The sequence below is a fragment of the Neodiprion lecontei genome, chromosome 1, assembly GCF_021901455.1.
Source record: "Neodiprion lecontei isolate iyNeoLeco1 chromosome 1, iyNeoLeco1.1, whole genome shotgun sequence".
In the NCBI taxonomy this organism is placed as follows: domain Eukaryota; kingdom Metazoa; phylum Arthropoda; class Insecta; order Hymenoptera; family Diprionidae; genus Neodiprion; species Neodiprion lecontei.
Window position 1 is genome coordinate 38,883,388 of NC_060260.1, and position 16,388 is coordinate 38,899,775.

Consider the following 16,388-nt stretch of genomic DNA (forward strand, 5'->3'; position numbering starts at 1 on the left):
GAAACGATCAACCGTACAACACAGGTACGGTATAAATTTATTTTCCAACGCGTTCAGATCGAGATTCGACGGTCGTCCGGATTGTGGGCGACCGGCACTCCTGCATCCGGCGTTATTTGGGTTGTTCTCCGAGGCTCTCGCAATATTTCGGCGCCGGTAAGGAAACGGCGAACTAATCTCGTGGGCCGCCGGGAATCGAGTCGCTGACATGCCGGCTGGCGTCGGGACGCGGCAAAGGACACGCCGGTAAATACCGTGGGCGCCGTATAAAAGTCAAGCGGAACCGATTTCTCGCTCCAGTGGCAGCGATTAGCTTCCCGCAGCTTCGCGTGTGTCAGTAGAGTGCGAGTCGCGTGCCGAGACGGCGACACGTGCTGCCGGTGCTACCCTGATTACGTTGGTTACTTCCGTTACTTACCGCTCTCTTCACCGGAAGCTTGAAGATCCTTCGAGATGCGCTGCGTCGCGGCGCTGCTCGTCCTTGCCGCCCTTTTCGCCCTCTCGCAGTGCTCCGTTCGCAGCGTCGCGCCGGACGAAGGTGAGTTCAAGGTTCGCGCTCTGGGGGAAAATAAAGGACGCGTCGATTGATCGGTAAAGATTTTAGTTATTTTAAACGGTGAGTTCGAAACCAAAATTTCGCAAATATCGGTATGTAGACTTAATAGCGGAATAGTTTTTTTCGTCACTTATAGTTTCGTTAGAAATATTTTTTCTATATCAAGTGAAAATATTCATTTATGTATCACTCGGTATATCAAATATAGGTGTATTAGCGTGTAAGACAGTGATAATAATTGATACTTTAATCGCGTAAAGTGATATTATATTGCCTCGTTCGTGGGAGTAGAAAACAAAAAACCGATTGTGAGGAATTAATAATCGATGCGGTCGGTTCGTCGAGTTTGAATAATAATCGATTATACTCGATTAATCGGGAAAAAGTTATCGATTTAGTCGAAAATCGATTACTTTTAGTCACTCTTAGCGCTCTCCGCTCTCCGATTTTAGACATCGTTCGGACCTTGAGAAAATTTCGAGTCTCGGATGTACTCAAACAGGAGGGTCCTGAGAAAAAAAGGATCAAAATTGTATTCTTGAATGATTCCGATTCCGATGTTTGGGGTTCTATATTTATGAGAACAAGAATGATTCGGACTCATTTTATCACTCTGGAAGCCTTAGGTTTCGATATTCCGGGCTGATTGTTAGACCCCGATGATTAATCATCGAGGTTCTGTTGAGTGTCATTCAAGAATCTCGAGGTTCAATTTAGATCTAAAATTTTCGTGAACTCTGAGTCTCTGCTGAGTCATACCGAATTGCAAGGATCTGGAACTTGTAAATGAGACCTAAATGCGACATGGCATAAACGAATATATGCGTCAAGAGGTATTTCACCGAAGCAATTGTGGTGTCGATATCATTCGAAACAAATTCGCAATCTCCGAAATCACTTTGCAATCTCTGGAATAAAATAATGTTCTGCATTGGTAATCGTGAAGCTAATCATTGATGGTTGTGAGAAATCATCTAGGATTACAGGAATCTGTTTGTAATTTGAAAAAATCATACGACAGTAATCTTTCGTAATCATTCTACAAAATGTGAGTAATCACGAAATACGTCATTATAGTGTCACTTTTTCCTCCAGTGAAAAACCTGTCGAACCGAGCTGCGAAACATGTAAAAGTGCTTCTTCTCAAGGGGTTTTAAATACGTTTAAATCACGTGACAGATTCATGCACATCTACCAGAAAATCCGACCAATTTTTTCGCAAAATGTCTAGAAATTTTATTTGATAGTGAATAAAACTACAACTAGAGTAGCTGAGGTATAATTTCACTTTTAACTGAACTCTAATTACCGAAAATTCAACGCGCAAAAATCACTTGCAAAACCAGACGGTTACAGTTGGCTCTGAAACTTGTTATGCAGCAATCCCGTGAAGGTGACCAAATTTGTGCAGTTGTGGATTTAAAAGTCGTAATGTTACAGGAGGACGTTGACTCTGGAATAAAAAAAAATATCGCCTACATCCCAATGAACCCTGAGTTTTTTTGTTTCTTACAATTCATTTGTTCATTTGCTTGGTTCGTTTATAGCCCTTGTAAATTCAATATTTTGTTCACAGAGTCGTAATGTTGCGGTTACATTTCATTCGTATACAATACATATAAACCTTATACTCATTGTTTATCAGCTGACTTTTTCTAAGATAGCTAAATTCCAATTTTCACAGATAATCGACTCGATGTAACGTTTTAATTTTTTCATCAACCATGCATTTCATTCGGATAACAATGACTGAACAACTGTGACGAACGACCGATACGAAGGTCGTTAACAACTGTTGAATGAATTAAATATGCAACACATGTTACGGTACATGCAGAATTTCATATAATTTTCAACAAGCTCATATCGTATATTCACGATCATTTAAGTGATGAACTAATCCATACGCTCCTTTAAATTTCTCCTCTACAGCACGCTCTCGTTCTGCATCTGCCGTCGAATAAAAAAAAAAACAGACCTTGGCGTGTTTCTCCTTGCAGTGCTTGCACGATTGGCGGTCCAAGGCTGGAATGTTATATTGTGTAACAAGAAGGTAAACTCGTTTTTTTTCCGGCCGAGCGTAAGTTTCCAATATGAGTCGTAGGTGAACTCAAAGTCGAATATTGCAAACACGCGAAGCGAAAAGACCGTTGCTTCCTTGTCGCGCACGATTCTTTATATAACAAGAGTAGCACGAAATTGAGGTTAGGGTCGCGTAACGTCAGATTTGTTCGCTACAGCGCATGCGCGCTGTACAGAAAAGACCGCCTTTCACTCCTAGTACTTAAAATTGGTCTTCCCAGTACTCCGCGCATTCCCATTCGCAGACCCACTCTACCATCATAGAAACGATTACTTTGTCCACGGAAAAGACGCGCGGAAAAGCGCGTAAGATATGCTCGCGTTGTATAAAATTAGTGACGTAAGCACCGACTTACCGACGGTCGGTAAGTTCAGAGGTGGGTCGAGGTCATCGGGCGGAAAGACCGGTCCAAATTGCACTCCCATAAGTTTCGATCTGCGCGACGGCAGTTTCCACAGTTGGTGCACTTACAGCTGGGTGGATTTATCGGGAACCCGTTCCACAATCCGTTCAAGATTCCCGTCGTCGAGCAAGAAACCCGGAAGAGGGTCACTCAACTCCAAGATCGCCGTTGAAGAAGCTGGAGCGTAAACCTGGAAGCAGAGGGAAAGACAAACGGGGAGAATTCGAGAAAAATACACGGCATTTATCGCGTATCAAGTAAATTTTGATACGTTCTTCAGATCTGCGCTGATTGAGAGAATAAAAAAAAAAAACATGCTGACTTGTCAATTAATCTCTCACCACGACTTCGGATTAAAATTCGACAAGAAACGAAAACGACCGCAATTATATGCATGACGGTGGCATAAAAAGGTGACGAAGAACGCATTTGGAGGTTCTGGTTACAACATCATGATATCGTTCGTCAAGTGTCCTCTACGATGCGCTACAGGATGATGTCATTATGACACACGATGCTGCACGTCTGCGCTTTTATGTAACTTATTACAATGTATTATGTATATTTTGCGACCGAAATGTGACTCGCTTGTGTAAAATAATTGAAAAGTGAGACACGTATTGCAAATTTGAATGCTGCTCGTGACTAACGGCATCCTTGATGAGCCTGCCATTTTTGCCCGAAATCAAAACTCGCGATTTGAGCGAAATAAATAAATGAATAAATGGATAAATAAATGGGGCAGGATTTTTTTACGTTTGCGCATTTTATTCCAGGATGAAAACAAATATATGCACGTGTAAGGAACTGCGAAAGCTCGGAATTTGTACGTAACGTTCCGTGTAGCGAACCGTCAACAGCATGCTTAGTTGATCAAATTCGCCCTAGAGCTTTCAGTGAGTGAGATTTAAAAGGTGGGAAGTTTTTGATGTTCGACCGGCTTGATACGGTATCTTTATTAACTGGATTTCACGAACAGGCAAATCTGTTTACTGGTCAGAACTGTGATTGAAAATTACATTTCGGTAACAAAATCGTCTCGTACGAGATTAAAGAGATTACAGGTGTTCTATGTATGGACACATTTTATTTTACCAAGTTTTTTTACGAGACATAGTCCTTCGTTAAGTATTTATTAAATTATTATATCTCCTACCAGCTCTGGAGAGCTTTTTGAAAATATAAAGATAGAAAATTCTAGATTTGTAATACCGGAAACAAAAGCTCGTAATATATATCGATTCAAATTTTTATAGATTTTTTTTAATCATGTGGTATCGTTGAATACTGAAGTTTTCAATTTTGCGCCGATATTGTTTATAACCACGATATGACAAAGTTGAACTGACCGCTGCAAAAAGAAAGGAACCTTGTTTCACGATCAGTGTACAAATTTATAGAAAATGTTCTTACGAATAAATCGAGCCCGCGTCGCATAATGAAATTGGACGAGTCTACCTGATTTTTTACCATTTGCAAAGCGATCATCTGCAAGCTCTCTTTTAAAATTCCGGTATTTTCTCCGGTGTTTTAAATCATTCGACGAAATTCAACCAACGCTTTTTCCCCGATAAGTGCAAACTCGTATACCGAAAGAACAGACTCAGTCACAAACGATCGACGATAAGAATATAAATCTAAAAAAAAATAAAATAAATAAAAACTTCACCAGTCTGATGGAAATCGCTCATGCAGAGTCTCGGTGGCATAATTTTGAGACAGTACTAGAGACGTTTGTGGGTAGATGGATGGGGAGAGAGAGAGGCAGAGAGAGTAATCGATACCCATATACAATGTCGACGCGATCTGCGGCTGACACCGGATGAATGATGATCGTCCAAAAAGATCTGAGAATATTGGATTGTGCGAGCGTCGATCTTCGGGTTCTTGGCTATAATTGGTTGGGTAAAAAACGGTTAAACTGTCGGACGTTGGTTCGCCCACCCACGCATCAGGAAATCGAATAAGTCACGCTGTTTACGAGGTGTAATCCTGTCGAGCAGACCGAGCCCACAGCTCTGCATCTATTCCGTGCGAATAAGCATCCCGTAGATTCGGATTATCGGGGCTACGTGTCTATTTATTATTCAGGGATTCGATTGAACTCTTTCGATTGCCTCGCGCTTCAAGCAAACAATAAAGTGATTATGAAAACTCCGCTTCGCTCTCTTTCTCGCATATACATCACGTGTAATGTGTATAGTAATATTGTATACATAAATATATACATACATCTCTGTCGCTTGTTTGTTATTCAAAATTTTACGTCATTCAAGAATTAATTTTGATACCAGATGGAGCAGAGCTGATATGTGGACATATTATTAATTTAGGTATACACGCATCACTCGAAAGATGAGTCTGAATTTATTTCAAGCCCCTGGCTTTGGTCAAATCTTTTCAATTGAATATACTTTGTCAATTTTTACTGACGTTGAAAAAACAAAAAATTAGACAAATATAAAAGGTACGGCAATAAATCGTATTTGATTGTACAAGTTTTTGGCACATCCTATTTTGGAAATGAGTATTTCACTTGCATGAGGCAGCCCCGTGTTATTTATCGCACCTTTGTAGAAATCGGTGAAACACATAACGGAACTTGTTCAGCCCCCGCAAGTTGAGGCTTCGTCGTAAGCTTGTTAAATACGTACCTACGTATCAAGATTCAGGAGTTAGAGAACACTTGAACAGGCGAAAAATTTTTGTGAAATAATACAAAATTTTTGGTATTGCACGATGAATAAGTCGACAATATTTACAATATTTATGATCAGAATTCTGGATCACAGAAACACCCCTAGAAATTTCAGCAGTCTCCATGATCCGGAAGTTTGAGATTCTTGTTACGAGTCTTATTGAGTTTAATTTTTATTATTATTATTTTTTTTTTGTTTACAGCACTGACAAAGGAGCTGGAAGAGGCGTTGGGTAAAGACGATTTTGTCATCGCCGTGAAGAATATCAAGCCAAGGAAGCGTCGGGGCCCCGAGACGCTACTCATTGCAGATTTTGCCGGATCAAAGGAAAAGTTCATAGTGATATTGGACAGACGCACAAAACACGGTAATTACGATTTTTCTTAAAAGCTATAGTTTAACATTTAACATTAGAAAAGCTTAAGATTCGAGAAAATTAAACCAACGGTCAAATCGATGATAAATTGTGAAACGGCCTTGGAAAGAGTTCAAATGATGCAGGTATAAAAAATTGAAACAAGACTTGAATTCGAATCCACATGTCGAACAGTTTTGCACCTACACTCGTTCGGTTCCCACCTATGACGCAATTCCATCTATAATCTTATCCCGGGATACAGAGTCCGTCACCAAATATGGTGAATTTCTGTCTCGGTTTATGGAGTTTGTCTCCATACAAGTTAGTCTTCTTACACGGAGAGTTTGTCCCATTTATCGTAACTCGGTTATCGAGCCTCAACATCTGTCACAATTTTTCACCGCGAATCTAATTCTCCAACAGCAGCTATTACGGAGTGACGAAATCCTCGAGGAATCTCGTATTGAACTTCTAAAGAAAAAAAAAGCGAAGAGAAGAGAAACGTGCGGCAGAATAACAGAGAAAAAGAAATGAGAAGAATAAATCTTGATAGCACAGTTGACAAGTGACAAAAAAGAGTCTGCGCACAGTGTCACTTATTATACGACTCGTGTGTGAAAATACCAAAGTGGCAATACCGCCGATCGGATCATGTGTTAAGTAAGAGGCCTGATACAAAACTGTGTCATCGCATTTGTCGCGTGATCTGCTAAAACGATCCTCATGGGGACTGGAAAAAAGAAACGAATCATAAAAAGTTTGAAAGAAAAAAGTTCCCCCGCGTCGCTTCTCCAAAAAGACCCTGTGATCACGTCTGTGGAACCACGCACACGTTTGACACTCACATGTATACGTATCAGAAGAATACTGCAACTGGTGTGTATGTCAGAAACGAGAAGTTCGAGGCCTCGAGATTGAACCAATTTCTCACTCGCCGCTTCGTGGCACCAGATGTTGCACCCGAGACAGAGAAGCGTTTTCCGTATCTCTGATCGCATTATGCAACTTGGAAACTTATAAATTGAAGAAAGTTCTGCTAGGCGGTAGAACCGCGACTCCCGCACGCAGAACAATTCCAATATCGAAATCATTGAAAACAATTGTGTGTGCTATGAACATGTTTTCATTACCACCCTAATTCTGCTCCAGTTGTCATCGAGACCGTCCACCATGGAAGTGTCCACATCGAACGCTTCGACGTCAAAGGCCTCGACGACTCGACGGTGATCAAGAATCTGCTTCTCCATGTCCACCAGGCTCAACCAGACGCCAACATCGAGTTGTACCTGAATTGCGTCCACTATGGAAACGTGCCGACGAACAAGACCCTCAAGGAAATGGCAGGAATTCTGCGTACGGTACGCCTCGAGGTGGTGAGTATGGTGTAAGAGGAACCGTATGAGACGACTTAAGAGTCGGCGGAACTTGTTCAGTCCTAACGACGCGATCAATGAACGTACGTTGCTTGTTTCGAAGTGAGTGCTTTGCAACAACAGCCAATTTCCCTCCAGCTACTGTATCTATTTGTACGTGAATCTCGATACGGGTTTTCATTCGATTCCAGCAAAGCCACCGTACAATTACAAGTACAAACAATTGAAATTTTCCTGGTGACATTCTCGCTGTTTACAATCGGATGCGCAGAGCCGTCGATTCGCTTCCAATCGCTTCACCCTCGACGGGGTTTTGGCACCAAGCCTGTCCTACACCCTGTCCTACATCCAGATACATATCCATTATACGTATCCATGTACGGGTGGGTATGTATAACACGATCGCAGCTTGATTGATGAATAATAAACACAAGCCGTACCTTGGCCTGCTAGTCTTGGACAACAGACCTCCGACACTAGAATGCATCATTCTTGTTGCCGCTTCTGGCCCACGCCTGAATTCCTTTAACCGATCACGAGGAGGTGCCACCCAGCCTTGCGACGTAACCCAGGCTTTCCATTATTGCAATACGTTCGCCTACAATTATCATCTACAGTTTGAACCACCTACCTTCTGAAGAAGCAGCCAAGGAACGGTAATCTTCAAACTAATCGTGTGCATCAACATGTTCAACATGTCTTAACTCGATCTTAAGAGAAATGCTCAAGGCCAGGGTTTCACGTTCAGGATAACTGACATCGGTAAACGACTGATACATTTCATACATCACACCTCGATACATCCGTGTCCAGTCTTTTTCCGCGCGATCCTTATACTCGGTACTTTTTGACGGAGCCAACTCATTCGATATGTTAAACAGCCGGTGAAAATATACCAGTTTATCCGAGCTTGTTGTGCTCGAAAGTGTAATCGGCAGCTGAATGAATGGCCCACGCGCAAATATTATGGCGATGAACGCCGAACCCACTCAAGCGTAACACAACCGCGTTGTGCCTTTCTAAGTAGGTATACCTATACTCCCAAGGGCCGCAAAAGACTCGTAGGCTGTAGACGAGGATCGTAGGCGGAGGGTCTTCCAAATATGGGCGAGAGTGGTGGCGCTTCGCCGTGCAAACGACTTGCACAACGTCTCGATCCTCTTAACCGCAGCATATATGTATATGTATATGGGGCATTCCACGTCAAACTTTGAACCCTTGTACGTCATCCCTTTCGATCTTCATCAATTTTTAGCGTTATGTTCCAACCAACCCAAAAGGGTCTCGGAATTTTTTTCAGATTTTTTTAGCCATCCATGGAGTTTGAAATAATTGAAAAACGAATTGCAAAAACACCATTTTTTTAAATTTGAAAAAATTCACACCGAGTTTATGATTCAAAATGTGATTTTTAAGCATGACACGATAATTGGATCTCAATATTTACTTTTTTTCGCACTTTTCTAGCTTTGTCATGTCGGAATTAGAGGTGTTTATTTTTCTATCCCCCGATCTAAATAGATCACGGAATCGTGAAAATAATGTGTTTCTGCAATCTATTTAAATCAAGACATATAAAAAGTAAGAAAACGAAAAAAATTCTGATACGAAAAAACTAAAAACTTGCAAAAAAAAATAGTAAATATTGAGATCTCATTGTCGTGTCATGCTTAAAAATCGTATTTCAAATCATAAAATCAGTGTGAATTTCTTCAGATTTTTAGAAATGGCGTTTCCGGAATTGGTTTTTGGATTTTTTTTTCAAGTTTCACAGGTGGTTAAAAAAATCTGAAAAAATTTCGAGACCCGTTTGGGTCGGCTGCAACATCATACTGCAAAATCATACATGCGTTGCAAATTTTACGTGAAATAGCCCATATACATATACATATACGTGCCTTTCAGCACGCGTTTTGAGCCTGCAATGCGATTCTGATAACCTTACTTCCCGAGGGATCATGGGAGCTTTGACTTATCGCGCGTCTCGAATCTCGCGTGTATCCTATAAAGTCAAAGAATGTTCGGATGCTTGTTTTCCCCGAGGAATATTGATGAATTTATTCGGATTTTAGTACAAGGAGAAAAAACACAAGGCTAAAGTGTACTCGGGTATGAAAATGAGCGACATCTTGGTGCGGGAAAATTGCCGTTCGGAGTTCCTCGACGTTGAAACGATGCAGGGAACTGAGCCACAGGCGGACCAGCCAAGTACTCGCAGACGGGGTGACATCCAGATTATTCCCGATTGGGACACCGAACGTAAGCATCGAATTATCGAAGTATGAAGTACGCGTGGATCCTTTTCTAACTTGCTCACATGCGTGTTTCAGGATGTTTAACGGAAGCTCTGCTCGTAAAAACTCTGAATTCGCTGATAGAATCCATTCGTCGGATAAGGGATGAGGTTGAATTTAACGTGAGTGAAGCGGCCAGTTTGTCTGAACGCTCCTGAATATAGCGGCAGAAATTATCATACGCACCATTTTCAATCGATCATACTCAACTTACTTGGAAATACGGAGTTTGATTACTTGTTGATTGATATGGTTTTTTCAGAAACAAGAAACCCAACATTTGAGAAGCTTGATTGAAAACTGCGAGGGATGCAAACGACAAGGTAAGCTTATTGGTAATTAAATTTTTCAGTACGAGCGGCTTTAGCAATCCTCGTCTCTCACCCTCCGCTTGTTGTCGTAAAATCGTCAAATCTAAAATTCTCTTTGTAACTTTGAAAATAATCGAAATCCCTCGGTTTTTTGTTCTCAAGATTGACTAACAGTATGTACATATGCTGCAGAACCTTCTGCTGGTACTAGGGCTAAGTAATAACTGAGATGAAACTAACTTATGACAACAATAACTCTCGACAAAAATAATTCATCACAAAGATAATTCATATTCCATTTTTGTATTGTTGTATACACGTATGTGTGATCACTACTTAGCTTATTATTTTGAAAAATAATTTTCGGAGGCCGAACTTATTCTATCCTTTGGACTGCGACATTCACCTTACGTATTTTTCGTGAAGAATGGCGTAGTTTCGGTCCGTTTTTTTGAATAAATGTTGTTGGTTGAGGTTATTTTCGTCATGAGTCATTTCTGTCTGAAGTTATTTTTGCGAGAGTTATTAAGGTCGCCCTCTCAAGACTTCCCAGCTCTCAAAGAGACCTCCGAACTCCATTGTTCCCAATCCCTACATCGCACATTGCATAGAATTAATAAAAAATTGGTTTCTGCTCGGCAAATTTTATCTTAGTCACGTCATGTTCGATGAACTCGCCATGTTACCCGGGAGCACAATGTCGGGACACAATCTCTGGTCCACAATGCGGATCTTGCCCCCGCGGCTACGTGGGAGATGGAATATCATGTCGTCGAGGTTACACTTGCGCCGATCGGCGCTGTTTCCCTGGCGTCACGTGCTACGATAGGGATGATGGCTACAGGTGAGAATTTCCATTATGATCCCTGTCTTTCGTCTGACTAAAAGAACTAATATTCTACCCGTGGGATAAACCATTCTCTGATCAGGAACCTGTGTAGACTTGATAAAAAGTCAATTGAGGTCATTATGTGAAGTCATGTCGATCCGTTCAAGGTTACTCGAAGTCGGTTGGGGTTGGATAGAGTCACTTGAAGTCACGATACGAAGTTGAAGTATGGCTTCGTTATAATTCACTTACGCGAAACATTCCGAATGCACAAATCGTTGGTACTTGACCTACTTGAGTGTCAAATCCATGTGTAACTTTCAGGTGCGGTCCGTGTCCCTCAGGATACACAGGGGACGGAGAAAGATGCGAACGGCTGAAGGGCTGCCAGCTGAATCTGTGTCACAGAGGGGTGCAATGCATGTCAATGGACAGCCCGCCATATTATCGGTGCGGAGCTTGTCCCGCGGGATTCACCGGGAATGGAACGGACTGTCACGACGTCGACGAGTGCGATCTCGATCAGCCATGCGACCCCATGGTTCGCTGCACGAATCTATCTCCCGGATACAGGTGTGGCCCCTGCCCACCCGGGTACGAAGGACGCGCCGTTTCCGGTCTGAACAGCGAAGACGCTCGAAGAAGGAGGCAGCGATGCACCGTCATCGACAGGTGTAATGACGGGAGAAACGGGGGATGTGTTCCAAATTCTCAGTGCTTCAGTGCCGGCGTGAGTGTCGATTTTCGTTGGTCCGATTGGGGAAGAGCTCAATGAGATTTCTTGGCAATCGTTACTCTCCGTAACTTCTTGTAACCATCGTGAAGCCGAGGGTGCATGATTCCTGTGCTTGAGTTACGGAGAGACGATTGTATATTCGCGGGGTTGAAATTAAGAATTTAGACAAGTTACCAAAGCACCAAATCAAAGTAAATACATCAAACTTTGACTTTTTTCAAAATCGGATCCTGAACCATGCCCCTATTCGTGGATAGAACGAACAATTGAACGTCAAGCAGATATTTTTTCCGACTAACAATGAGGTAGAAACTACCAAACCGTATTGTTTACTGCATTTTCAGGGTACTGTCAGGTGCGGTCCGTGCAGGCCAGGCTACGTTGGTAATCAGGCCACAGGGTGCAGGCCAGCGAATGTAGTCTGCGATGACGGAGAAACCGTATGCGACGATAACGCCAACTGCAAGTACTACGGAAACAACGAATACGCCTGCATGGTAAAATAAGTCCTTTGGAACTATTGACCACGTCTGCAGTCGAAACACGTTGAACCTCAATAATTTTCACGGATCTTTTGGCACGCGGACGAAATACTTAAAAAATAAATGCCCATACCTATACCATGTAGTAATCGTATAAGGTCATCGGACACTAGGCAAACACGAAGATACATTGGACATGGCACAGTGAGACCTCTCTAAGTCATGCCTTCTCTTTCGATCGTTGTTACTTATAGCCGAGCCTTTTGTCTAGAAGAGTTACATCCGTTGGTGCTTTTCAACCCGATTCACTTCTTGTAGGTTTTTCATTCTCCGGAGAATCGAACGTGGGGGCAACTCAGAGAGCTTCACCTGTACCCCCTGTCACAACCCAATCACGGCACAGTCGCTCCTGCGACGAAACATTATACGCACTAAAACATTATACATATTTTTGTAAGCTTCCAATTAAGCATCCTACTATGGTTGTAGTTAGGTATATTCCATGAAGAATCATGGGATAGTCTTGGACAGTCGTATTCTATGCCAAGCAGGCTTTACTCACTCACTCAGTGTAACAATTTACTGACATCGTCTGTTGCCCTTGATTGTATAATTATGATTTGAATTAAAAATTATTAAAACCGTTATCAAGTCGACTACAACACGGCTCAATCGTAAAATGCAAAAACAGAAAGAAACAACTTGCCCGCATCCCGACATCATTGCAATTACACGTATATCACGTCTCCCGACATACCGGAACCCAATATTTATCTTCCTCTCGACTGTTGTCATACGTTAGTGATAACGAGCGGTACCAATGGTTATTCGCAGTGTAAAATCGGCTGGGCTGGAAACGGTAAACTCTGCGGGATCGACGTCGACCAGGACGGTTTTCCAGACAGCAAGTTGGCCTGCTCCGAGCGAACCTGCATGGCCGACAACTGTCCTCGCACTCCGAACGGAGGGCAGGAGGATACGGACAGAGATGGGCAGGGAGACGCCTGCGATTTGGACAAGGATAACGACAACATCCCGAATGTGGCGGACAACTGCCCAACCGTTTACAACCCTGAACAGGAGGACAACGATCGTGATAGACTAGACGGTGTGGGAGACGCCTGTGACAATTGTCCGTACATTTACAATCCAGGACAGCGTGACGTCGATGGTGACAAGTTGGGGGACTCGTGCGACGATGACATCGATAACGACGGTGATTATAAGGAACATCGGAGATGGTACCGATGGATCAGGCCTACTGTTGACATCACTCTGGTAGTTAATTCAATGGTACCTGCACTGTACTTTTTCAGGAATTATAAACATCCATGACAATTGCCCGTGGAAGGCGAACGTCGACCAGTCCGACCGTGATCGTGACGGTCTCGGCGACGTCTGCGACAACTGTCCGTACTCGTCGAACGCCGATCAGAGGGACAGTGACAGAGACAACGTCGGCGATGCCTGTGACACCGGTGCAGACAGGGATGGTGACGGGTTTCAGGACGACAGGGACAACTGTCCGGACGTGGCGAACGGAGACCAAGCTGACACGGACAAGGATAGCATAGGTGATGCCTGCGACGACGACAAGGATGGCGACGGCATCCCGGACGACAGGGACAACTGTCCGTACTCCTATAACCCCGAGCAACTAAGACCCGGCTGTGAGTGATCGATTTTTAAGTATTTTGACGACGACGCGACGATCGTCTTCGGTAGGTGTATAACATTCGAAACCGCTTCTCCCGAAGATGATTTCCGCAAGGACAAATGCAAGACGGACGCGGACGACGACAGGGTGCCAAACAACTTCGACAACTGTCCGAACAACAGCTTGATATGGGCGACTGACTTCCGGGCGTTCGAGACCATCGTACTCGACCCCGTCGGCGAGGCCCAGATGGATCCGAACTGGGTGATCCAGAATAACGGGTCGGAAATCCTGCAGACGGTGAACAGTGATCCTGGTATCGCCGTCGGTTAGTTTGAACTGCTTAAAATTTTCCCACCTTGGTTGTTTTTTTCTTTTTTTTTTTTCTTCTCAATCCCTAACTTCATTGGCAATTATCTTGGACTCTAGGCCTCGACACGTTTAACGGTGTGGATTTCGAGGGTACGTTCTACGTCGACACCACCATCGACGACGATTACGCGGGCTTCATATTCTCCTATCAAAGCAATCAGAAGTTCTACGTGGTCATGTGGAAGAAGAAGAGCCAGACATACTGGCAGTCGACGCCGTTCCGAGCAGTCGCCGAACCTGGGATCCAGATAAAGCTGGTGAACTCGGTCACTGGACCGGGTGAAATGTTGAGGAACAGCATTTGGCACACCGGTGACACCGAGGACCAGGTCAAGCTGCTGTGGAAGGATCCCAGGAACGTCGGGTGGAAGGATCACACCTCCTACCGCTGGCTGCTCCTCCATAGGCCGGAGATCGGACTGATCAGGCTCAGGATATACGAGGGAAGGCACATGGTCGCTGATTCCGGAAACATATTCGACTCGACGTTGAAGGGCGGAAGTCTCGGGGTCTTCTGCTTCTCCCAGGAAGCTATCATATGGTCGGACCTCGTCTATCGATGCAACGGTGAGCTTAAAATTAATCCGAATCTTAATCGCATCTCACCGCATCATTCGAGCCAAATTTCACTGGTCTATGTTGATTTTCAGAACACGTGCCGGAAATCGTGTACAGAGATTTATCGCCAGAGCTTCAACGAGCTGTGCACATTGATCGTAGCAAGGCTCACTTTGGAGGGGTGGCTACAAACCGCGGAGGATAGAGTTTGACTTGTAGTTCAACGTTTTAGGGATGATATGCTCGTCGGATTAAGAGGTGAATCAATACGCCAATGCTTACAATTATTAAACATACAAGTATGACTAATCATGTCCGGAGATCAGATCGACTGCACAAATCAAAATTTCGTATACGGTTGACCATTGTTATAAAAGTCACGATGCCGAAGGTGTGGAAAAAATTTTACTGCCATCTGGATTGACACAGTTATACGAAACCCCGCACTATTTTCAGTGGCTCTGAGATAAAGTCGTAGTAATTATACAATAATAATTACGTATTGTAATGTCAAAACCTGCACGGCACGGACTAGAATTTTTATATCGTTACTTTTAATGTAAAAAGTGATAGTTATTATGAATAAAGATATAATATATTCTACTTACTAAAAGTAACCATAGTTTTCACGTTATTGAGCGTTCGTGAATAATCCAGTTCGAATCATAAAGACTCGAGGCGTTTCGTCATTAAAGCTTACCTGTAAGTGTTGAAGGAAATTATCGATACTACAATTTACAAATGTAATATTGCACTTCCAGGCGTTGAAGAAACAAAATCATAAAACTCAGTAAGGGATTAGGTTCGGAGTTTTTTTTTTTACAGACAAGGTGACATCGGAAACATCGTGAGCATAAACGACGTTTGAATAAAGTGACCGAGTAATATTTAGCGTGTATATCCATACATGATATATTTTGTTAACGTATCCGATTTTCATAGATGATCTCCAATCAAATCTAAAGTTTATATCAAGATTAACAATCGTAATTGAATTAAATGACGTTGAAAATAAACGTGTATATAATATAATTATATATATGTGTAAATATATACCTATATAAGACTTCTGACAGCGTATGGCGAGAGCTAACAATGTACTATCAATATGTAATCTGCTTTTTTTTTTTTCGTTCCTCAAATTTGTCACATGAACGTAATATTTTTTAATTCAGCACCAGTGCAGATAATTTTTCTCGGGAATTTTATCTATTTACCGAGATATATATATATATATATATATATATATATACTATAAGTATAACAAATATGTAAAGCAAAATGACTACTTTCATCGTTAGCTTTCCTTATACGGTAAGTACAGTAGCATAAATATCATTTATAACGAGCCAACGACGTAATATCAATGAAGATCCATCGATCTGCGTAATATCTATGTTTTTCTAGCATAGGATTACGATGATTTTTTCGCAGTCAATTTACGATATAATTATTACCAACAAACAATCGAAACGCGCTGCGTTCTATACATTTATACTAACTATATTATCTTCGCCAAGAATTACATATGCATGTATGGTATGTCTATATGTAACTACACAATATTACGTTTCTTAAAAGCACCTAGTATTCAGCCATATTAAGTATTCATCAATTCATTATTATCATTATTACCACAATTATTATTATTATCATTATTATTGTTGTTGTTGTTGT

The 16,388-nt window shown here is 42.3% G+C and overlaps 1 protein-coding gene across 2 annotated transcripts; it reads left to right on the forward strand.

The window, feature by feature from the left end:
* The first annotated feature begins 291 nt into the window (after positions 1-291).
* On the forward strand, positions 292-15,328 carry LOC107217083 (cartilage oligomeric matrix protein). 2 transcript variants are annotated; one of them, XM_046736207.1, is made up of 14 exons: positions 292-538; positions 5,944-6,108; positions 7,249-7,472; positions 9,545-9,731; positions 9,803-9,888; positions 10,029-10,101; positions 10,732-10,921; positions 11,231-11,636; positions 11,987-12,139; positions 12,959-13,340; positions 13,441-13,794; positions 13,882-14,109; positions 14,211-14,720; positions 14,804-15,328. In XM_046736207.1, exons 1-14 carry the CDS (start codon positions 454-456, stop codon positions 14,914-14,916), a joined length of 3,156 nt encoding a protein of 1,051 aa, XP_046592163.1. In that variant the 5' UTR covers positions 292-453; the 3' UTR covers positions 14,917-15,328. The 2 variants fall into 2 exon arrangements, with proteins under 2 accessions (XP_046592163.1, XP_015509939.1); XM_015654453.2 differs by having other exon boundaries at positions 293-538; positions 10,029-10,089.
* Positions 15,329-16,388: the final 1,060 nt, after the last annotated feature.

What these genes read in the sequence shown, in the direction of transcription:
- LOC107217083 (XM_046736207.1), top strand. Translation starts at nt 454, where the DNA reads ATGCGCTGCGTCGCGGCGCTGCTCGTCCTTGCCGCCCTTTTCGCCCTC. An exon ending in CGAGCAACTAAGACCCGGCT is followed by an intron (nt 13,795 to 13,881) that starts GTGAGTGATCGA and finishes CTTCTCCCGAAG; the next exon opens with ATGATTTCCGCAAGGACAAA. An exon ending in TGATCCTGGTATCGCCGTCG is followed by an intron (nt 14,110 to 14,210) that starts GTTAGTTTGAAC and finishes CTTGGACTCTAG; the next exon opens with GCCTCGACACGTTTAACGGT.